At 38.5% G+C, this 25,195-nt stretch overlaps 1 protein-coding gene across 1 annotated transcript in view; it reads left to right on the top strand.

Moving 5' to 3' along the window:
* MAN2A1 (mannosidase alpha class 2A member 1) overlaps nucleotides 1-25,195 on the top strand; it is a 164,825-nt gene that overhangs the window by 35,090 nt on the left and 104,540 nt on the right. The window contains exon 4 of the mRNA XM_015073009.3: nucleotides 5,880-6,051. Within this exon, the coding sequence (XP_014928495.1) occupies nucleotides 5,880-6,051 (172 nt within the window). The remainder of the gene's footprint in view (nucleotides 1-5,879; nucleotides 6,052-25,195) is intronic.

Below are 25,195 nucleotides of genomic sequence, written 5' to 3' on the forward strand. Positions count from 1 at the left end.
CTCTACTCTGTCTTGGAAACTTTAGTCAGCTAACATATGCTCTTCATTTTGCCTCATTGGCCTCTTATTTCTATTTCCAGAACCATTTTCTAGCAGAACTTGTGCAGTGGCCTCATTTCCTGTTTGTCTTGTACACTGAAGTATATCTTTTACGCTCACAGTAGTCATTTTTGAAAACACAGAAGACGTTAACTTCCTTCACTAAGAAACAAGAATGGCTCAGAAGATTTTCAGTGGTCTGCCCCCGCTTCTGTTTGTATTTCTCACTGTACCTCCACCATGTAAGCTCCGATACAGCCACACCTGGCTGCCTTCTCCCTGAGATTGACACAGGACTTCATGGCTTAGTGTCTTTTCCATATGCTCTTGCTTCTATTTGGGATCTACCCCCTTTTCCCTCTATCCACACGATGACTGTTCTAAGAATCTTCTGTCCTTCAGCTAGGAATTTATCACTTCTTTATTCCCATAGCATTTTGTTCTTATTTTTACTGTAGAATCTGTTTTCATTTATTAGCTTTTTTGCTTTGTCTTATTAGATGTTTGATTTGTGTGTGAATGGATAAACTAGAACAGGACATTAATTAAAACTCACAGTTTATTGTTTGAGTTATGATAATACCAATTAACATGGTATGCAATGTCTTAAGTGTAAGACTGGATGTTACAATCAAATATGGAAGGATTTGACAAGTGATGGAAGAAGCCTGTTGATCATTTGTTGGTAGACGATGACTTCATTATTAAAATAAAGAAGCTTTCTTGTTTTATGAATCCTCTTTGTACTTATTTTTAAATTAGAGAATACTATGTTAAAATGGAAGTAACATGAAGCTTAAGTTGCAGTTTTTAAATGTTTATTATCTTGTTATAATTATTTTTCATGCAAGATTTATTATCTTTTCTTAACAGTTGGTACCTACTTAACTGAGTAGAATTAATGTAGTCATTAAAAAATAATTGTCATAGTAGTGGAAACCACAACAGTGTAACAATGATTTGAGGGGCATGACTTCTTTGGGGTGCATCTTTTAAATCATCTTGGGGCTGACAGAGCCTTTTTAAATATAAGCTAGTAACTTAAAGATATTGATCAAAGATGATTAGGTTAGCAGAACAGACAGTGGCTATGTTAGAGCTAATTGTGTGTGTGTGTGTGTGTGTGTGTGTGTGGTGTCTTTTCCTTTTTGTTTCATTTCTAGTTGAAGTAATAAATTTGTATTTATACTCTATATACCCTTTTCCCCCTATTCTTTTGGCTATACATTTCACTCATCTATCATGTACTTATTCAACTCTTGATGGTGTAGTCTTCATACCAGGTGCTAGATTCATGAGAATTGACTGGTTGGGAGTTCAGGTTGTAGGTTCCCAAATTTGTAGGATTTGGTGTAAAAGTATGTGGATGCCTTCAGACCCTTTGTGTAAACATTTGAAAGTTATAAATCAAACTGATACATGATAAGTAGAATAGGTCTTTTCCTCCTACCTTGAGGAATAGCACAGTTATCAGGAAGGCCACATGTGGGTTGAGATTGCTGGGGCTCCAGTTCCCCACTGGAATGTGTTGAGTTTGTGTGGGAAAAGCCAGCCTGTGGGGCAGCCCAACCTCCTTCCCCAGAAATGGCCCTGTCCTAAACCAGGAGGGGCTTTGCTCACAGATGCACAGACACGCCAGCACTTTTCCCACATCCCTGCAAACTGTATCCCCCTGGCCATTGCTCAGGCTCCAGAGATTACCACCTCCAGGTCAACTGTCCTTTAGAAAGACATATAGAAGGCCCCTTCTGGGCTCTAGAAACTGGCTTGGGGCTATTTGGACACATTCCTGGGTCATGGTGCTTAGGAGGGTAGGTCAAGGCGGGCTCTGGATGGGCAGTTCTTTCTTTGCCTTGTGAAAGGGATGTGGTCAGAGGAAGAATAGGAAGATCCCTCAAGTCCAGGGCTCAGGGTGAGATACCCTTGCCCAGGTCCTAAATCAGTGCTGTGTATGCCCTTGAACCAAATAAAACTAAGTGTTCCTCCAGAGGATGAAATTGCCGCAAAGTCTTCAGACTACAAAGCTAGATCAGGAGTCAAATTTCTAAAAATGGTGGTTTGTCAGCGAACAGTCGCTAAGTGCTTAATTGTTCATGCACATTAAAAATAAGCAGTAGAGCTTTCAACATTACTAGGCTTTATATTATAGAAATTAAATTCTTTCAAGTTTTATTTCTTTATTTTGAGAGATAGAGCGCATGTGCACGCTCTTGTGCGTGTGCAAGTGGGTGGGGGAGGGGCAGAGAGAGAGGGGAGAGAGAATCCCAAACCTGACACAAGACTTGAACTCAGGAATGGGAGATCATGACCTGAGCCAAAGTCCAGAGTTGGCACTTAACCGACTGAACCACCCAGGCATCTCTAGAACTTAACTTTTTATGATAAAATAGAGCAAATTTAGAGTTATTCATCCTTTACAGAACTTCTAATTGTGTATTCTTTGTTGCAGATATTTCCTCACTTACTTAAAAATAGTGATTAGCTGTTTTATGGGTTAGAGTGTTGTTAGAGTGGAAAACAGTAAATGGAAAGGTTTTCTGTGTGCTGTTCTAGCCCTGGTTCAATTTCCAAGTGTATTCAAGGGAAAGAAAAAGGCTGTGAATTGACCACTTAAGTAAATCAGTTTGCAACTCAATGTCCTAAGATTATTAAATCCAGAGGTGGGAATCTAATTTTATATCACAAAAATTCATCCCATACAACTTTTCATAAAATACTATCCTTCTGATTGGTCTCATGTTAATATACAGTTGTAGTTTTACAGTAATTTAAGGAAAGAAATAGCCAATTCAGTGTAAAAGGGAATACTTGATTACTCTATTGTATAAGAGCAATAAAAGCTAATTTACTGTTAGATTACTCAATATTGAAAGCTGCAAGAGGCTATCTTTTAGTTCATTCTTCATTAATTGTGCTATATTGTAGTGATATTAATGTCTATTATAGATGAGCTTTATGGAAGCCTTTTAAGTTGACATCTCTGAGCATGTACTTTGGCTCATGTAAATATCTTTGACATATATCCTGCATGATTGTTGAAGGGCAAATGAAGTGTCGAAGGCAAAATGGATTAATCAGTCACTGTGATTCCTTTATGACAACTCCAATGATAAACTATTCTTTGAAAGGGCCTTAGCTAATAATAAATTATAACTGATGAAAACAAGTAATTGTACTTAAAAAAAAAACTTGTTACTTATTCATCTTCATAAAGATGATTTCTTCTACATTCATTTTCTGTGTTAGGTTACTAGAGTTTTGTTGTTAATTTTGGAGTCATTCCATTGTTCATAGTTCTTTTACTGAGTAAGTAGCCAAATGATTAGGGCTTAGTTTTGATCTTTGTTAAAAATGTAGGTAAAAGTTGTGAGTGTTGCCTTAAAGACGGTAGTTCTCATAGAGCCATTTCAATAATTTACGTGGTTCTTACTGCACATATAGAGTAATAATAGCATGGGGCAGAAATTGTTGTCACTTACGTGCATTTGATTTCAGTTCAGTCTTGCAATATGGAGGTACTTTATATATTCAATTAGATATTATGACGGTGCTTAGTAAAATAAAAATTCTTCCCACATTGCATTCTTTATTTTTGGGATGGTAGCAGCACTCATTTTTTTCTAGGACTATATGAGTTTACTAGGGCTGCCATACCAAAGTTCTGCAGACTGGGTGGCTTATTTCCTTACAGTTCTGGAAGCTGCAAGTCCAAAATCGAGGAGTTGGCAGTGCTGGTTTCTTCTGAAGGTCTCTCTCCTCTATCTTTCCTCTGTGTGTGTCTGTGTCTATCTGCTTGTCCTTACAAGGGCATATTGGAGTGGGGCACACCCTCATGACTTTATTATACCTTAATCACCTCTTTAAAGACCCTGTCTCCAGATATAGTTACATTCTGAGGTACTAAGGTTTAGGATTTCAACGTAGGCATGTTGAGGGGACACAATTCAGCCTACAATGGGCATAGAATTAATTCTTTGCAAACAATAATTTTGGGTAACCAGTATGTTTAAGACGTGGAACAATTTGTGTAAACATTCTAAATAAAGGTATCCTTTTCAAAACTTACATGTTAAAAATATCTTTTATTTCCTTTTTACCTGCTTCAATTATAGAGATGGGGACGGGGCAATTAAAAACATGATGATGATGATGATGATGATGATGATGATGATGACGACGATAGCAACTAATCTTTATCAAGTGCTATATTATATCCTGGGCTCATGTCTGAGCACTTGATGTTTTTTTCTCTTGGCATGGTCAGCAGAAAGTTTGAACATTCCCATTTAGGGGTAGGTTGGATTTTCTTTGCCTGTCCCTGGGAATCCAGATGTGGATCTTGGCTTCATGCGCTGGGACAGGAGTCCAGGTTTGTACCTTCCTCAAGCAAGATGGGATTCTTTGCAGACCATTGTTTCATGAGATATCTTTGAATTTTCTATAGGTGCAGGCTTTTTAGCATGGAAAAGTTGAATTATCCAGGTACCCTTCTTTGGTGACTTGAAAGTGCCCCAGATCAAGAAAGTCCTGTAAAGACAATTTTCCACTGCCTTCCTGTTTGGCTTCTAGTTTCATACTTGTCGCTTTGTACATGCTCAGTAAATAACTCTAGAATGAATAGATCGATAGATTTTAGTTAAAGCAGAAGGGAGAAATACAGTCAGAGTAGCAATGCCCTTTTCAGAAGCTCATGCTTGTATTGTCAAAATACTTGTATTGTCTTCTCTGCCCTAGCAGATTTTCATTTTTTTTCAGTCAGTATACTGTACTTCAAATATTAACTTAATTCTAGACAAAAGAAATAACCAGTTGACTCCTTATATTTTAGTCCTCCCACATGTTTGAGTTTTGGAAATAAATAGAGTGGTAGTTTAGCCTGGATATATAGAACACCTCTATCTCTGTAAGATTTCATAGATAAGAGGTTGTTCTTGGAGGATCCACTTGGCTAGTAGATAGAATTGGTAACTGTGTATGCCTCAGCCGCTTATCATGTTGCTTTAATACTCTGCTAGGTAGGGCTATGCTTAGACTTGTGGGTCTTGTTAAAAAGGTTTCTTTATAGTGAAATTGCAAATATCTTTAGATAAAGTTTCCAGGGTATTTGAGAAGGAGGAAAAGTCGTAGAATTAAGTCATTAACATGTACAATTTTCTTTTGAAAAAGACTTCATATACACTTGTGTTGTTTTGTTAGTGTCAGTCTGTGCTTCCAAAAAATGGAGTAATTTGCAGCCTTTGGAAACTAATGCCTGTGCTTGGCAGAATTCTACTTCTCTGTATTCATAATAGTGCTGTTAATTACCTTATTGCTTCGCTGCTGGCTTTTAGATATAGTTTGTACTTACGATTTTCTTAGTTTCACTTACTAAAATGGGGAGAGAATTTCAGATGTGGTATGAAAGGATACACTCTTAATTCCATATGATGAGAACAGTACTGCCAACTTGTTAACGCTGTTCAGATTTTTAAAATGAAGACAAATTCCTTACATTAGAGATAAATTATACATAATCGAATCAGGTACTATAATTATCATGCATAAATAAATGCTTTTTTTCCTCAGGTCATTTGTCTCATTTTTCTCATTTCTTTCTGACTTTGTACAGATTTCAGGGTATTTTTGTTACTGTAGCATTAGTGTCTTTTTGAGTGTCATGTGCATTCAAATGGAATTTCACTACTTGAAATTCACTACTTGAAATATTTGTGAAATTTGTAAATGTGTCTTCATATGAATGAAACATCTAAGGGCATCCAAAGGTCATGTAATGGAATGTGACTGAGTTGAAATCAGACATATGAATCAGACCTTTGTTGTATATTTGTGTTTTGATTTAGGTTGGTTGAAGACTTTTGATGACTACTTTAGAGAGATGACTCAGTATATTTTTAATAACATGGTCATCAAGCTGAAAGAAGACTCACGGAGGAAATTTATGTGGTCTGAGATTTCTTACCTTTCAAAGTGGTGGGATACTATAGATAAGCCGAAGAAGGATGCTGTTAAAAGGTTTGTTTCAAGATTTTTTTTTTTTTTTTGCAATTTGGTAATATTAATTAATTATACAGTGAAACACGTGTTGAATTTTTAGAGGATGAAAATTCTTAGCCTTCTATCTGAAACTTAAAATATTTCTCCAAATCTTTTTTTTCTTTGATTCTGCTTCATCTGTGGAAAAGTGACCTGAAACTGTTCTATTGAAATCCTAATGTTCCAACTCTGTCCCAGAAATTGAATTACTAGGTCAAAGGGGCTTAATATTTTAAATGCTTTTTGAAGCATATAATCAAAGTGACCCCTGGAAAGATTGTTTCCATGTACCAGTGTCTCTGCCTTTTGGCCACCAATATACTTTTTTCTAAAACTTTGACCAATTTTGTGGTTGAAATATTTAAAAATTTTTTTAAGGTTTATTCATCTTTAAGAGAGAGTGAGAGAGAAGGTGAGCGGGGGAGGGTCAGAGAGAGAGGGAGACACAGAATCCGAAGCAGGCTCCAGGCTCTGAGCTGTCAGCACAGAGCCTCATGCGAGGCTCAAACTCATGAACCGTGAGATCATGACCTGAGCCCAGTGAGCCACCCAGGTGCCCTGATGGTGGCTGAAATATTTTAATTTGAAAATTTGATTACTGATAATGTTATGTACTTTCTCATATGTACAGGCAAAGTTTTTTGTGAATTGCTTGATGGTATACTTTTCTTCTTACTGATTTGTAAGTTTGTACACACATGCGTTAACCCTTATTTTTTCTCAAGTTATTTTCTTAAATCTTAGCATTTCATATACATGCTTTAAACATTTTATTGTAATCAAACATATCAATCTGTTTTCTTAATAGCTTTACTGTCATATTTTAAAAGGTTTTTCCCAATCTAGAGATCAGAGGAAGAGTCCTTTTTTTCCACCCAGTTTAACTTTTTATCATTCACTTTTTAAAACCCTGAAATTTATCTTTTTAATATGGTATGGTGGGAGGTTCTGTTCCCCTGCCTCCCTCCTCTCTGCTCCCAAGAGTATAAAGATTATCTTAGCATGCATTGCTTTCTTTTATTTAGTATCACATGTACAGCGCTCACTGTTTTAGCACCTGTTCTGATACTTCACAAATGATAACGGATAATCCTTGCAGCGGTCCTGTGAAGTAGGTACAATGACTGTCCTCATTTTACAGATAGAGACACTGGTCGTCCAGGGTCACTCAGCTGGGACGTGCCGTGCTGGTGTGCTATCTGGTGCAGCCTGTCCAGCCCCACAGGTTTCCCTCCCATGCTGTGCTCTGCCGCTTTCCTAAGATCTAAAATGTCCCGGTTTTTTCCTACTGATTTGATGTGCCATCTTTATTGTCTTTAAATATGCGCTGATTTCTGGGCTTCCTGACCTCTTTCATGGACTTTTCTGTTTGCAATTGTGGTTTGATATGCTTCATTGACAGTTAAAAATCTCCTTTCTTTACTGAAAAATTCTTCTAATGAGTGACCACTTCATTTTCCCAAAGAGTTTTAGAATTAATTATTAAAATCTTCCTGCCCTACCGAAGGAAAAAAAAAAGGGGGTTTTGATGGAAATTGATGTAAACATTTAAAGATAATTTGGAGGGAATTGGTTTTCTATCATTATCCATCAGACTTTTTTTGATAGGGTGCAGCACTCAAAAACTTTGTTAGTGACATGTACACACAAAAGATGGGAACCTAATAAAGATGCTAGTAGAGTTTTATGTATGTTAGATGATTAAGAAATACATAATGCTACAATAAAAGACGTAAAGCTTGCTTGTGGACATGGGGGTCAGCAAGGGTACACGTTGTGAGTTGGTGCAAAGTGGTAGAAAGTGAGTTATCTGAAATCTGATCAAAAGTTGTTCAGCATATGTGCATGGGTATGAAGACAGTGGACTGAGGTAGCTGGTAGACCTTGGAGAGAGAGAGAGAGAGAGAGAGAGAGTTACGTATTCCTATGTGAATGGGTTCAGCTAGGTGCAGTTTTATGCCTCCTTCACTTACTGTTTCTCAGGGACAAAATTTCACTTAAGCAATACAAAATTTGTTCCCTAATCAATCACTTTGGAACACATTTTTGTTTTTGAAACAAAAAATTTTTCACGTAAGGAACTATACCTATTTTTTGCCACTGTTCCCCTGTCAGCTTCCTTTTATTTTAGGTGTTTTATTTTTCAAATTCAGTACCTAAGGGTTCATGCCTGATCTTTTGTTGGCTTATTAGCTCATTTGTTTATTCATTCTACAGCTCTTTCTGAACACCTACTGTGGGCCAGTTACTATGAGGTTTGGGTACTCTTGGGCTGAGTATTTCTTTCTTCTTGATTGTAAATTGTATCTTTCACCACTGACAAATAACTATCTTTTCTCCATTTAAGAACTAAAGTGCTATTACTACCAGTCACTTGTAGTTGTTTAGATTTACCTGATTTGTGCTGCCCTTTTTCCTTAAAAACAGGCAATTTAGAGTGGTAGTTCAAATGGCTGGTCACTGGAATGAGGCTACCTGGATTCAAGTCCTGGCACTCCCATCTACTGTGTGACCTTTGGGCATATTACTTAACTTTTGTGAGCCTTATTTTCTTCATTTGTCAAGTGGGGATAATATTGAGACCTCTTTTGGTTTTTTTCAAGGATTGGATGAATAGAAATAAATGCTTAGGACAATGCCTGGCATATTCTAAGTCCTTAATAACTATTGAAAGCTCTTGTTACTTTAACTTTTATTTGTCACTCTGAGTATTTCTCTTGGACACTGAATATAGTTTTTAGTTTTGAAGTCATCATGAGAGTCTTCATCTTATTTTTTGTAATGTTTATTTATTTATTTATTTATTTTGAGAGAGCGTGCATGTGTGTGCACAGGAGAGGGACAGAGAGAGAGGGAGAGAGAGAGAATCCCAAGCAGGCTCTGCACTGTCAGTGCGGAGCCTAACATGGGTCTCGATCTCCTGAACTGTGAGATTGTGCCCTGAGCCGACATCGAGAGTCAGACGCTTAACCGACTGAGCCACCCAGGCACCCCTAGTCTTCATCTTTTAATAAAAGCATTTAACTATAAAATAAATGTTTTATTAAAAAAAACTTTTTAATGTGTTGCTTCAGTGAAGTTAACCTTCCCCGCCCTCCCCCCCATCACTTCCCTGCTCAGATGTTTTTAGGATTTTAAAAGTTTTATCCATAAAATTCTAAACTTTCACCATGTATCTAGGTATGTGTATAACTTACTATTAACTTTTCCATATATCAATTCAGACGTCTTCAGTTTATGTTTTCTGCTCTTATTACTTACTGTTTTTATTTCCTTTGTTTTAGGATTAAATTTTCTGGTTACTGAGTCTTCTGCACGTGCATTTTTTATTTCTTTGTTATATTTCCTGTGTTTGGGAGATTTTTCTTAAGGTTTCTTTTTTTCCTCTCTCAGGTTCAGTTCTTTGTGGTATGGAAGGTGTTCTTTTCTGGCTTTGACTGCTTGGTTTTAACTGTTTTTGTTTTTTGCCCTTCTGCATTCTTTACATTGCACCCTGTAAGTCCAAGTATTTTCCTCCTTTTTACTCATCCTTGAGCAATAACAGATGTGTCCACACCTGGAATTTGTCCCAAAACAGAGAGTGTAGCAGGCTTCCAGTTCCTTCCTGTTCTGACTACTTTGTTTCCTTGTGGTGGGTGTTGGTTAAAATGGCTGGCCGGCATCCATTCCACCTGGTTTCCTTTTGGGAAATGGTCTGTCACACACGTAAGTCAGATTCTCCATCTTCCTGCCTCAGGTCAGACAGACCAGCTATGACCTGAGCTCAGCTGATCAGTATAATATTTCCTAGGGTCTGAATCTTCAGAGAGTGAAGCCAGTGTGACAGATGGAAGCAGGGGAAGCAGACACGGAGGGAAGGTTGCAGGCCATCCCTCACGGCACTGGTGCATTCCCAAGACTCTTCCCATCCGTGACATGGTCCCTGTGATCCCTGTAGAACGGCCTCTCATTTTCTTCCAGCCCTTCGTTAAGGCTGGACTTTTAGTCCTTGGTTTTGCGTGCCCAGGAGAGTCTCTCAATGCAGTTGCTCTCCAGAGCCAGCAGGTGTTGCTTGCAAACAAGAAAGCTAGCTGATGTATTTCCCCCTGCTCATATCCTTTGTTGGAGAGCTGGATTCTGAAAGGCTGCATGAGCATCAGGGGCCCAGCAGCTGGAAAATATGTCCTTGATGTGAGCAACACTAGCCGAGGGGAAGAGACGAGCTGGGACTGTGGGAAGATGGAGAAATTTATGAAGTGTCTGCTCTTTGCGCAGCCCAGGGTTGGCTTTCTTCATGTAGCATTTTTTTTTTTTTAATATGACCTGTAAGCCAAGTAAGAGCTTTGGCCTGTCTGAAGGTTCTGCTTCATAAGAGTGTAGGGAAGAGTCCAGCCAAGTCTGAAGGAAACTGGGCTTGCTGCCTGCTGCTTTTGGTAAGGTGAGGCCATGCTTGGTTCCTCCCAGTGTGGCTGTATTAGGGAGCCATCCTCTGTAGCAGTAAAGACCTTGGGGTGGAGAGACTTCTGTAGGAAGAGCCCAAAGAGAGAAGCATGAAGACTGTGATTAGTGTCTGTCCCAGGATTCAGCTTTGCTTCAGTCCTTGGCCCTCCAACTTAGGGGCTGTTGCCCATTTCTCTCTGAGTCTTTTCTCTTCATGATTCGGGACTCCTCGTTGGTTTCTCTTGCAGGGCAATTGCAAGTCTGTACTTGAATTCTTTCTTTCACACTTGAATTCTTTCTTTCACCTCCACAGTATGTCAGAAATGCCACCAGTTTTATGGCATGAGGGTAGTCCCCTTTACCTGATTCTATCTGGATGCAAGTTTCTATCCCTTTTTCTTTTCTCTTGGCCATTTTAGTTAGGTTGAACTGTATGATATTGCCAAAATTGTACCATTTTTGATGTACGAAAATGTCAGTTTCACGTGATTCAACCTAATACTAAGAAGAGAGAATGGTAAGATGTTGGGAGTGGGAATGCACATTAGAATCTAATGTTCAGTCTTTTGTCTTAACCTTCCTCTGAGAGATGCTGTTTTGGCAATGGGAAATATTCTGGAATATAGGCCTGATCTTAATGATATCATTTTGCTTGAAGAATGTATTGCTTTATGGCAACAATAGGGCAAACGAGTTTTATTTCTGGTCAAGCTTTGGCACAGTTTTCTCCCTTCTTGTTATAATCATTCACTTTTACTCATTTATTACATTTATCTGTGGAAATAGCATTTTCTTTTTCCTATTTACTTAAACATAACATTCTTAATTCTCCTTGCCTGAATGCATTTTTTTTTTTGGGAAAAGTTAGTAAATACATAGGTGTGCTCTCATTATTTAAAATTCTGAGCTTGTCCCAACTGGCAGTAGTGACAGATTTTTTTTTTTTTACTGCTAGTATAAGGCTTATGCAATGGTTTATTTTTTCCTTTTTGAAGATGAGTCTATGGATTATATGTCTGTACCTAAATTTGCAAGCTAGCTGTTGCAGAACAGAACCTGTTAATTCCAGCAGAGTTCCATGTAAGCTTTTATTGTCCCTGAAGAATACCAATTGATTGTGGAAACTTAACAGAAACATAACTCAAATGATCCCATAATCTATTCTAGCAGTGACTTGTTTGATTCTTACCCCCTGTGGCAGCAGTATTCAGCTCCATGCTTTTAAAAATGAGAATCTAGTTAACTAAAGGAGATCCATGCAAACAACATCTAGCTTTTTTATTTTGTGTGTGTGATTCAGTGTAATTTAATCAATTATAGTCACGGTGCCTACTTGTAACACATAGCCAGTGCATTTAAAAGAAACTGTCTCCTGTTAAATAATCAGCACATTTTCTGTCTATGCTTGTTTTATTTTTGAAAATGACTAGTATGTTAACATTCTTTTTACTTTTTAGGCTTCATATTTGAATATTTTTCGGCTAAATGCAGTTAAATACTGCATGATGTTTATAATACATCAAAATGTGAATCCTTATTCAGAGTCAAGCAGCTGAAACATTAGCCTTAGCATTTCCTTTGACTAGCACCCAGCATATTACATATTCATTTTTCCTCTCTGAGCTCTGAGACATTAACACAGTTTTTACAGTGTATGTGCTCCTGCTGTTGAGACTGGTGTTCAGTGAAGAAGCCCCATGAGTTGTAAGAACCTAGAATAGTTTGTGTGTTTACCAGAGTCTTGACCAGCTTCCCTGTGTGGACCTTTTGGTATGAAATAAGGCTTCAGATACATGCTGGGAGGAAGGGTACCATCGGTGCATTGTTATGGAAGTTACAGTTAATGAAGATACTTTATCTTCATCACCTTGCTGGGTTTCATTGCTTTGCCAGGAATGCAAAATCTTTAATCTCTCTACCCTTCTCTTACATCTTTTTTCCTAGGTCTATATTTAAGTGAACCTTCTACTCTCTTTTCTTAACCCTCTGTTTGCTTATTGAAATCAGAGAAATGTTTGAGATTACATTCTTAAATAATATAAATCCTAACTTATTGATGTACATTTTGGGTTTCAGTTTCTAGAAAAAGTTCTTATACAGGCTAACTTATTATACATTTTATACAGGTCAGATTTTATGGTGTTTGACCAAAGGCTGCTGTAAAATTTGCAGAGCAATGAGAAGTTAACAGTGTGTCTTGTGATGTTCAAGGTAAATTGCAGATTTGGATTGAGTTTAGAGCCTAAAGATACATAACATTTCATCAAAGGAATCAAAGCAGTTCACCGGTGTCTAAAATAACTTCAGTGCTAATAGTTGAAGCAGCAGCATATGTGTATTTGAAAAAGTATGTATTCCTTCCCCACTTCGTCCAATCCCCGTTCACATCCAGTGAGGCCGCTTTGCTTTTCTTCCACCCCTCAGTCACTTCAGCTGGTGGCTTCTCTTTACATGGTGGATACTGGCAAAAGCCATGAGGGACTACCAGCATCGGATGTTTCCTCAGTCCTCCTGGGAGGACTCTTCACAGCAGCGACGCTGATCGCTCTAGTCTCATTGAAATTCTTCCCATTTTTGTCTTCTGTGACCTGGAGCTCTTTCTCTCCTGTTCCTATTCCTGCTTTGCTGAGCATTCCTTTTTCATCTCCTCAGTTTCTTCCTCTGCTCATTTCCTAAATGTCCCTTTTCTCACCTGTGGGGTGGCATCCCTTGTTCTCCTCTTCACTTTGCAGGCTCATCCACACTATTGTGTTAATTACTGGGTGTTTGGGCTGCTTTCAGATCCAAAGCTCCAACCTCAACTTCTTTTTTTCCCTATTTAGTTATAATATTAACAGCTAACACTTCCTGAGTGCTTAATGTATACCAGGCATGGTGTAAGCATTTACCTGTATTTACTGAGTTGGTCCTATAGCTTTCTTATAAATTAAGATGACTTAGGTTTCCTTATGAGGAAACTGAGGCAGAGGTGTTAAGGGATGCACCTAGGGTCCTCCAGCTAGTAAGTATGGCATGAGGACCAGAGCCAGGCAGTCTTGACCTGGAGCCGGTGCCCTGACCCATTGTGTGCTCTACCTTTCCACTGGCCCTCAGGCTACATCCAGTCAGTCCCCAAGCCTTGTGAGTTGTGCCTCCTTAGTATTTCTGTGCTCTGAATCCCAGCTCCAGCCCCATTACTCTTCGTTTCCTGCTATTCTGAAAACCTCCACCTGGTCTTCCCGTTTCTAGTTGTGCCTCTTGCAGGTGTTCTCCATTTCACCAGGAGTTACGCTTGTAATAAATGATTTTGTCCATGTCCCTTCTTGGCTTTAAAATGCTTCAGTGATGCTTCAGTGTCAAAAGGTACAGATGTATGTCCTCTGTCTGGCACACACTGGCTTTTGCTCGCTGATTCCTCCCTGCTTGTGCACCCTTACCTCCCATCACTTAGCCCTTCTGAGCCACGTGGGTGTCCGCAGACTCTTGCTATTTCTTGCTTAGGAATTTGCCCGTCAGTTGAGCTTAGAGTTTGTTTGTTTGTTTTTTTTTTCCCCTTTTGTGCACTGGTTAATCTCAGTATTACTCATTTTTCAAGACCCAGCTGAGACAATATTTTATTATCTTATTTCCAAAACCTTCCCTTATTGACTCCACTCTTCATTCAATAAATATTTACTGTGCTAGACTCCAGGGATATAGGTGATCAGTAAGACAGACCTGGTCCCATCCTTCAGGGCAGAGCAGGGAAGACATATAATTAAATGCAGTATCACAATCAAGTGTTTTCCTTCTATGGATGCGTGAAGGGGATCTTGGAAGACTTCCTGAAGCAGGTGGTGGTATTCAAGCTGAAACCTGAAAGGCGGTTAGAATTAGCCGGGCATGTAGGAGGTGGCAGAGGGTGGGGAAGGAATTCCAGGGTATGAGAAGAGAATTGTGATTATGGGCCAGGGATTAGTAAGAGCTTGGCATGTTCAAACACCTGGACGCAGTGTCTGCGGCTGCAGCAGTGTGGAGGAAGGTGTGTGTGCTTGGGCTGGGTAATGTACGATCATCAGGGAGATGCAAATTATAACTACTCTAAGATTCTGTCCCCAACCTTTTAGAATGGCTAAAATCAAAAAGACTGCCAACACCAAGAGTTGACGAAGAAGGTGCAGCACGAAGAAGGTGCAGCACGAAGAAGGTGCAGCAGTTGGAACTGCCCTATTGCCAGTGGGAATGTAAAATGGTACAACTGCTCTCTGAAAGCCACCAGAGTTTTCCAGAGTTAAACATACATCATGTGGCCTAGGAGCCCCCTCCTAGGAATTTATCTAAGAGAAATGAAAACATGTTCACAAAAAGACTTATTCACACATTTTCATAGGGAAGTTTTCATAGTAACTTCAAACTGGAAACATTTCAAATGCCCATCAACAAGATAATAGATGAAAAACTTGTGGCATATTTGTGCAATGGAATACTCCTCAACGATGAAAAATAATGAATTACTGAGATGCATAGTAATATGGATGAATCTAAAGAACGTATAAAGCAAAAAAAAAAGCCTGATGCAGAAGAGTAAATAGTGTATGATTTTATTTTATGAAGTGTAAGAGTAACTCAGCTTATCTATTATGATGGAAATCATGAAGTAAGAAGAATGTCTTTCTCTTTAGGGGGCAGTTGAGGTAGGAAACGATTGGAAAGAGGCACGAAGGAACTCTCTGAGTTAATGGAAATAGTCCATATCTTGTTTTGGTGAGTACAGGGATGTAAACAGTTGTCAAAGCTGATCAGACTAAACACATGTATATTGTGTGTTGTTGTCTCAATTAAAAGTCTTTTAGGGCGCCTGGGTGGCGCAGTCGGTTAAGCGTCCGACTTCAGCCAGGTCACGATCTCGCGGTCCGTGAGTTCGAGTCCCGCGTCAGGCTCTGGGCTGATGGCTCAGAGCCTGGAGCCTGTTTCCGATTCTGTGTCTCCCTCTCTCTCTGCCCCTCCCCCGTTCATGCTCTGTCTCTCTCTGTCCCAAAAATAAATAAACGTTGGAAAAAAAAAAATAAATGTCTTTTAGAAAATACATTGCAGCCCTAAAATAATGATAGGTCTATTTATTAACATGGAAAGATAGGTTGCTCATGGTATAGTATTAAGTAAAATAAGTTGGTTAAAAACTGTACCATGACCCCTTATGCATTTATAGCAAGATATTTAGATTTTTAAATTCTATTCCTTAACCTCTTATGTATTTTCTGATTCATTTTGAATGAACATTTTATTTTATTTTAGAAAATGAGAACATGAAGTAATATTTACTATACAGTGAAATATTTAAAGGATAGCCTCTTTTCTTTTCATTTTTTTAAGTTTTTATTTAAATTCCAGCAGCTAACACACAGTGTAATATTAGTTTCATGTGTACAATTTAGTGATTCAACACTTACATACAACACCCAGTGCTCATCACAAGTGCTTAATTCCCATCAACTAATTAACGCAATCCCTCACCCATCTTCTCTCTGGTAACCATCAGTTTGTTCTCTACACCCAAGAATCTGTTTCTTGGTTTGTCTCTCTCTTTTTTCCTTCTATGAGCATTTGTTTTGTTTCTTAAATTCCACATATGAGTGAAATCATACACTATTTGTCTTTCTCTGACTAATTTCACTTAGAATGATACTCTCTAGCTCTATCCACGTTGTTGCAAATGGCAAGATTTCATTCTTTTTATACCACTTCTTCTTTATCCACTTATCAGTCTATGGACATTTGGGCTTTTCCCATAAATGGCTATTGTTGATAATGCTGCTGTAAACATCGGGGTGCATGTATCCCTTCGGATTAGTATTTTTGTATCCTTTGGGTAAAAATACTTAGTCGTGCAATTGCTGGGTCATAGGGTAGTTCTATTTTTAATTTTTTCAGGAACTTCCATACTGTTTTCCACAGTGGCTACACCAGTTTGCATAAAGAACATCCTCTTATTAAAACTTTACAGAAATGATTAATTGAGCCATCTAATATGGGAAATATTCTTAAATAAAATTTCATGACCATCTTATGCTATGGCTCTGTTAGTTTTCAATGCTTAGGAGAAATCAGAGTATCACATTTATAGTTTAGAAAAATTTTTCATTAATGTTTTAATGTAAGTCCAAGTTTATGCAGGGTACATAGTGAAGGGTAAGAGATAAACCACCCCTGTCTCCATGTCATCTAGTTCTTCCCACGGGACACAGCTGCTGTGAACAAACTTATTTTCTAGATATACAGGAAAATATATGTAATATATACATATGTACAAAGACATATGCATGTGTATTATGCAAATGGCAGCATGCTGTGCACATTGTACCGATTTTTTTAGGAGTTTTTTTTAAATTGTGGTAAAATATTCATAACATAAAACTTACCACTTTAGTGATTTTATGTGTACCATTTGGTAGCATTAGGTCCATTGACATTGCTGTGCAGCCATAACTTTCCTCTGTCTCTAGAACTTTTTCATCATCTCAGACTATAACTGCGTACCTGTTAAGAACTTGCCATTCACCTTCACCTCAGCCCCTGGCAACCACCATTCTGTTTTCTGTTTCGAGAAGTTTGCCTACTTCAGGTACCTCATAAGTGGAATCATATAGTATGTGTCTCATTGTGTCTGGCTTTGCTTCACTCAGCATAAAGTCTTCAAGGTTCATCCATATTGAAATGTGTCAGAATTCCCTTCCTTTTTAAGGCTGAATCAGGATAATTCATTGCATGATTTACCACATTTTGTTTATCTATTCATCCATCAAAGGACATTTGGGTAGTTTCTTTCTGTTCTATTCTTTTTTCTTTTTTTAAGTTTATCTTATTTTGAGAGAGAGAGGGATAGAGTGAATCCCAAGCAGGCTCTGCACTAATAGCACAGAGCCCAGCGCAGGGCTGGAACTTAGGAACCATGAGATCATGACCTGAGCCACTAAGAGTCAGATGCTTAACTGACTGAGCCACCCAGGCACCCCTGGGTTATTTCTACCTTTTGGCTCTTGTGAATAATACTGCTATGAGCATAGGTATACAAATATCTGTTCAGGTCCCTGCTTTTAATTCTTTTGTGTATCTATCCAGCAGTGGAATTACTGGATCATGTAGTAATCCGATGTTTAAATTTTTGCAGGACCCTCATGTTGTTTCCCACAGCAATTGCACCATTTTACATTGCTACCCGTAATGTACAAGGTTTCCAGTTACTTTGCATCCTCATCAGAATCTATTTGGTGTGGGTTTTTTTTTATTTGTTTTGTTTCTATTTTTAATTTCCATACTAATGTGTATTGTACCATGCTTTTTTAAAAAAATTTTTATGAATATAATTTATTGTCAGATTGGCTTACAAACAACACCTGGTGCTTATCTCAGCAAGTGCCCTCCTCAATGCCCAGCACCCATTTTCCCTCTCCCCCGCCCTGCATCCACCCTCAGTTTGTTCTCTGTACTTACGAGTCTCTTGTGGTTTGCCTCCCTCCCTCTCTGTTTGTAACTATTTTCCCCTTCCTCTTTCCTGATGGTCTTCTGTTGAGTTTCTCAAGATCCACATATGAGTGAAAACATATGATATCTGTTCTTCTCTGACTTATTTCACTTAGCATAATGATACCTTCCAGTTCCGTCCACACTGGTGCAAATGGCATGATTTCATTCTTTCTCATTGCCAAGTAGTATTCCATTTTATGCATAAACCACATCTTTATTCATTCATCAGTTGATGGACATTTAGGCTCTTTCCATAATTTGGCTATTGTTGAAAGTGCTGCTGTAAACATTGGGGTACAAGTGCCCCTGTGCATCAGCACTCCTGTATCCCCCTTGGGTAAATTCCTAGCAGTGCTATTGCTGGGTCATAGGGTAGATCTATTTTTAATTTTTTGAGGAACCTCCACACTGTTTTCCAGAGTAGCTGCATCAGTTTGTATTTCCACCTACAGTGCAAGAGGGTTCCCATTTCTCCACATCCTCGCCAGCATCTAGAGTCCCCTGATTTGTTCATTTTAACTGTTCTGACTGGTATGAGGTGGTATCTCAGTTTGGCTTTGATTTATATTTCCCTAATGATGAGTGATATTGAGCATCTTTTTATGTATCTGTTGGCCATCTGGATGTCATCTTTGGAAAAATGTCTTTTTATGTTTTCTGCGCATTTCTTCACTGGGTTATTTGTTTTTTGGGTGTTGAGTTTGGTAAGTTCCTTATAGATTTTGGATATTAGCCCTTTATCCGGTATGTCATTTGCAAATATCTTTTCCCATTCTGTTGGTTGCCTTTCAGTTTTGTTGTTTGTTTCCTTTGCAGTGCAGAAACTTTTTATCTTGATGAGGCCCCAGTAGTTCACTTTTGCTTTTAATTCTCTTGCCTTTGGAGATGTGTCGAGTAAGAAATTGCTGCGGTTGAGGTCAAAGAGGTTGCCTGCTTTCTTCTGTAGGATTTTGATGATTTCCTGTCTCATATTTAGGTCTTTCATCCATTTTGAGTTTCTTTTTGTGTATGTACCATGCTTTTTAACCTTAATATGTTGGAGAACCTTCCAGGAAAGAAGAGCCCACCCTCCCCCCTCTTTTTTTATGTTTGTTTATTTATTAAAATTTTTTCTTAATGTTTGTTTATTTCTGAGAGAGAGAGACAGAATGTGACTGGGGGAGAAGCAGAGAGAGAGAGGGAGACACAGAATCCGAAGCAGGATCCAGGCTCTGAGCTGTCAGCACAGAGCCCAATGTGGAGCTTAAACTCATGAACTGTGAGATCATGACCTGAGATAAAGTCAGATGCTTACCTGACTGAGCCACCTAGGTGCTTCTGAAGAGCCCCTTTCTTAAAGATGGTATAAAAATCTATATTATCAGTGGACCTCAATTTATTTAACTCTTTGCAATGGATGCCCATGTAGTTTTATTTCTGGTCTTTTGTGAATGCATGGAATGTGTCTTCATATGTAGTGTACATAATGCTTTTGTTTATTTTTATACTTTAAAATACTTCCTGACTTTTTTAACGAATATGTACAGAGGTATATATGCATCTAAAAAAAATTTTTTTTAACGTTTATTTATTTTTGAGACAGAGAGAGACAGAGCATGAACGGGGAAGGGGCAGAGAGAGAGGGAGACACAGAATCGGAAGCAGGCTCCAGGCTCTGAGCCATCAGCCCAGAGCCCGACGCGGGGCTTGAACTCACGGACCGCGAGATCGTGATCTGAGCTGAAGTCGGACGCTCAACCGACTTCAGGGGTGCCAGGCGCCCCTATATATGCATTTTAAAATTTGATAGTTATTGCCAGCAATATGTGACAATACCTATGTCCATACATCCTTGATGTCATAGTGTGACATCACACACAACATTTTGATGTTTCCAGTGTGATGAGTAAACGTGGTATCTCATTGAAGTTGTAATTTGCACTCCCTTCTGAGTGAGACTAAATTTCTTTTCAGTTTGGGGAGGCAAGAATTTCAGAAATAAATGCTTCACATTCTTTGTTCACTTGTCTTATGAGGTCTTGATACCCTTTTCTAAAAGGAACCCTGAGTGGTAAATATTGACCAAACCGGAGGAGACTCCTGCCTTCATGGAGCCTACAGTCTGTTGAGGGAGAAAGACAGTAAACAGACAGTGTGTAATTAGATTTTGTGATAAATGCTATGAAAGAAATTTTAGGGTTTTCATGAAAAGATAACAATTTAGGTGGGATGGGATATGGTGGCTATGACGGGCTCCCAGTGGATCTGTAAGAGCCAGTGAGGTAGATGGTTTTTGGGGGGAGGTAGTGTTATTCCAGGAAGAAAGATTGCACGGACAGTGAACTAAAAGAAGGAGTATGGCTGGAATGAAGTGAGGAAGAAATGATGGGAGATAACTCATTTGCCATTTGTGCCTTGTGTACTAAATCTTTAAAGACAGGCATCAACAATATTGACAAGTATATGATGAATTTCCCCAATTATTCCTATATGAGGAATCTTAAAACAGATTTTACTTTTCTTATTAGGTACTTCCCATGAAAGGCATATGAATCAAGCAGATGATAAGCAAATGTTTTTAGGGTATTAATTGATTCATCGGGAGCCTCCATCTTTTTGAATTTTCCAGTTAACTAAATTTTTATTTAAGAATGAATCCCTGTACATCATCTTGTATTATTTCATATTTCCCCAGATGTATGATGACAAATTCAACTCGTTTTCTCATGTGAAATTAATTTGTGATTCTTTGAAGCTTGCTAAATGATGCATTTTTTACTACTAAGTTATCTGTAACAATCTCCCCATTAGGGAAAAAAGCTCTTTGAGTCTATCCTTCTGTGTGTGACCAAATTCCAAATGTGTGATGAGTCTACATAGGGAAAAAGTGACACTCAGAGAAAATGATTTGCAGCTTCATGTGCTTGGCAAGTACATTCTTAAGTGTAAATTCTACATCTTAGGCAAAGTGAGCCTAATTTTGATCAGTTATTTAGTTAAGCTTTTTATACCAAATTCCCAAGCAATGAAATGGTAGAAACATAGAAATGTGTGATGCCGTTACCAGTAGTTACAAGTCAGCCATTTAAAAGAGTGAAACAGGAGTGTTTTGATTTTGAAAGTTAATTTTGAAAGTTAGTGCCTGGTTTCCTAGATTTGCTATGCGTATATATTTTCTTTCCTTCCCTTTTCCTGTCTTTTCACTTTTGCTTCTATATCTCATGTTTATTAGGAAATATGAGGAAAAATTGTACACGTAAAAAACTTGCCAAAAGCCAGTTTCTTGGCAGAAACTAAGCAATAGATCCTATGGAGGGAGCATGTCTTTTTGATTTTGTATTCTCCTAGTGCAGAGAAATAGCTCAGGTGATGCTTGTTGAATATGGAGTACATGGAAATTGGAAGCACCTGTATTTTTTCTAAGTAACTTTTTCTGTAGTTATAGGTATTTCCTGTTACGTGATTAAAAAAATTATTAAAGTCTCAAATGTACAGTTGCGGTCCATCTTAATTTTATTTTCATTATGTTGCTAACAGTGGCAGTTTTAACTATGGCACTTTTTTGTAGGCTAACATAGCTTTCCTGTTATTTTCCTGTTATTGCTTATATACATTTTGGGGCGGGGGAGGCTGTGTGGCTCAGTTGGTTAAGCATCGACTCTTGGTTTTGGCTCAGGTCATGATCTCTTGGTTTGTGGGTTCTAGCCACAAGATTGAAGTTTTTATAAATAAAACTATGTCCCATTCTTTTCCACTTATTTAATCTGCTATTTTAATAGTATAAATATTTTATTTTTTTAATGTTTATTTATTTTGAGAGTGAGAGAGAGTGCGGGTATGAGCAGGGGAGAGGTGGAGGGAGAGAGAAGATCCCAAGCAGGCTGCACACTCAGCACAGAGCCTGACGCGGAGCTTGATCTCACAAACTGAATCGTGAGATCATGACCTGCGCCAAAGTCAAGAATGGGACGCTTAACTGACTGAGCCACAGTCATCCCAATGGTATAAATACTGTAAAAATAGATTTCATAGCTTTATAGTCTGACCCACCGAAGTGTCTATTTTTGAGTAAGCCACAGTTACATGATAGCTTTTTAACTATAAAAATGGCTTTTATCAAGTAGAATGGCAGGTTTTACTTCATCACTGTTTTCTAGAATGTTTCAGATTCTTTTTATCTTTAACATTTCTTATTGCCTCTATTTTTTTTCCCCCTTCTGTTTGGTCCTTGACTCTCCTTTTGATTGTTTTCTCCTGACTTCCTATCCTTCTCTGTTTCCTCTTTGTTTTAATCCCCTCATTTTTATATCGGCCTCTTTTTCTTAACTTTTCTTTTACAGTTAGCTCCTTTTAGATGTCTCATTGTCATATCAAACAGCCTTATCCAAATTTACATTTATGATCACAAAGTGACCTCTCTTCTCAACTGCACTGTGTGTTTAACACTGCCCCACCATCAGACACCAGGAATTAACAGTCCCAAGCCATGTGGGCTGTAATCCTTTCTTCTATCACCCCTGATTTCCTAATTCCCACTGATTTTTCATGAAAACACCTCCTGTCTCTCTCCTCTTCCATATTTCCTACCACTTTCGTATTCTAGGTCGTACCACCTCATACCTAGATTATTCCGAGACTCCTTTCCACCTGGCCCTGAGCTGACCAGTTTATTTTGTGTATGTCTCTGAGCTTCATCTAATGTAAAGCTTTCTGTAAAAAGCTGAGCTGAGAATCTCGTTACACATCCCTCTTACATCTCATAACTATCAGAGTGCCTATTTATGTGCCAAACATGCTTCTCAGGGCTGGGCGTGGAAAAGTGAACAAAACAGCATATCCTGGTTCATGCTCTCTGGGAGCCTATGTTGTGTTCTGATGGTGGGTGGGGCTGAGGAGGGAGAGAGAGAAGACATGGAAGTGAACAAGGTAATTCTGGTGTGTGATGGAGTGTGGTGGTATGGTGGGAGTATTTTTAGGTTAGGTGCTCAGGCTGACTTCTTTGGGTAGGTTTTATTTGAACAGAGACATGAGGACCACTGGGACCAGTCAGGTTGGGAAAAATAGGAGAGAAGAAAATAAGTAGGTGAGAATATTCTGGAAAACATTTTAATGCATGGGAGGCTTTCCATGCCTTCCCAGAATGAAGTGACAAGACAGTCTTTAAGGTAACCATTGTGTTCAGGGGCGCCTGGGAGGCTCAGTCGGTTAAGTGTCTGACTTGGCTCAGGTCATGATCTCATGGTTCGTGGGTTCAAGCCCCACATCAGGCTCTGTGCTGACTGCTGAGAGCTTGGAGCCTGCTTGGAATTCTGTGTCTCCTCCTCTCTCTGCCCCTCCCCTGCTCATGCTCTGTGTCTCTCTCTCAAAAATAAACATTTTAAAAAAAAAAGTAACCGTTGTGTTACCTTTCATACCTGATTAATACATGATCATAGTAGCATCTGGGCATCATGGGGAGGGGAAAGAGATAGATTGTTACAAAGAGACCTGAGAAACTACTTGCTGTATATAGTAGGTGTGATTCTTTGCTCAGTTTGCTGTTTCTTGGAGCCCATTCATGCCTATGGGACAGCAATTACATAGCAAAATAAAACTGATATAGATGAAAAATTCCATCATTGGAGTGATTTTTTTTTTTCATTTTAACTTTTAGTTTTTTTAATCTGTAATTTCTCTTCTCTGTTCAGAAGCAGCAAAGACTTTGTTTGGCCAATTTATTTCTGAAATTTTCCAAAAGATCTGTTTACTGGAATACTGAGATAAGGAGTCACACTTCTATATTTGATGGCCAGAGATTAAATCCCAAATCTGTCCAGACATCTCAGGCTTCCAAGTACTGGCCATAAGATGTAAGAGCCTGGGCCTGGGCCAGAGCCTCCAGAGTGTGGCTAAATCGGGCAGTCGCCAGGAAGATAAGAAAGAGAACTGACTGGAAGTAGTTTGACAGTAAAAGCAGGTCAGAAGAGCCTTGGATTTAGTTGTATTCATAAAGAAATGCATTTTTTTTTTTTTAATTTCCAGCTTCTGTACCATAAGTTCTTGATTTGGGCCTATGAGAATCCGAGGTTTCACTGGACATTTGGGTTTTTTTAGACACTCTTATGTGAATTGTTAGTTGGTGATTCCCATGGCAATACAGATTAACCTTTATGCAAGGAATTATTCATTCATTCTAATTATTTTAGTATTTTTAAAAAATACTTATTTTTGACAGCATGAGTGGGGAGGTGCAGAGAGAGAGGGAGACAGAGGATCTGAAGCAGGCTCCTTACTGACAGCAGAGAGCCTGATGTGGGGCTTGAATTCATGAGCTGTGAGATCACCGCCTGAGCTGTAGTTGGACACTTAATCGACTGAGCCACCAAGGCGCCCCCATTCATTCCGTTTTAAAAAGTGTGTCCATTATCCACTCTATCACTGATTATACGATTATGCATATGTTTGAATAAATCAGATGTTGTGTTAATGCTGTGGATTCTGTTACAGGCTTTATATGAAAATGTTAATCTTTTATGCCTGGTCTGCTTCAACTAAATTTGGCTTGATACTTGACTGTTAGTGGTAGGTATCCAGTGATGTGTATCCTTATTAAAGCTGCTGCTTTTTTCTGAAATTTTACACTATTTTTCAAACCATCGTGCTGCAGACTGACAAGTCTGTGACATTTAAGGTGTTTGCTTAAATTCTTGACTTGTGTACTTCTTCAGGTACTTCTTCAAATTTTTAGTCATGTATCATTTTTTTCCTTGGAGGAAGCTATCATCTTGTAACAATTCAGTTGCTCTAGGGCTGGGAATCTAGTTACCTTGTATGGCATTATGGCAAAGGAGTACCCAATGGACAGATAATGGTAATGTTAGAGCTTTTCACTCAATAATGTAAATTAAACTGTACAGATAACATTTTAGCTGAATTTGGAGCAAAGTGCTTAATAATGTTTTCTGTATTCCCAGAAGCATGTGATATTTACTAGTTTTACCTTTATTATTATTACTTTTGTGTAGTTTGCATGATTAACTTACCAGTGTCAGAAAGACTAAAATAAATATTGATTTTTTTCAATATAGGTGTATTGAAACAAATGTAGTGCTTAAAATGACAGTCCTTCAATAAACCCTCATTCGGCATATACCACAAGTAAAGTGCTTTGCTAGGTGCTTTGCAAGATTCAGAAATAAGTCAGATGTGTTTCCATCAGGATCTTTGAAGTTGTCTGGGAGATTATAACTTTCTGAAAAGGAAC

Source organism: Acinonyx jubatus, chromosome A1 (genome assembly GCF_027475565.1).
Source record: "Acinonyx jubatus isolate Ajub_Pintada_27869175 chromosome A1, VMU_Ajub_asm_v1.0, whole genome shotgun sequence".
Classification (NCBI taxonomy): Eukaryota; Metazoa; Chordata; class Mammalia; order Carnivora; family Felidae; genus Acinonyx; species Acinonyx jubatus.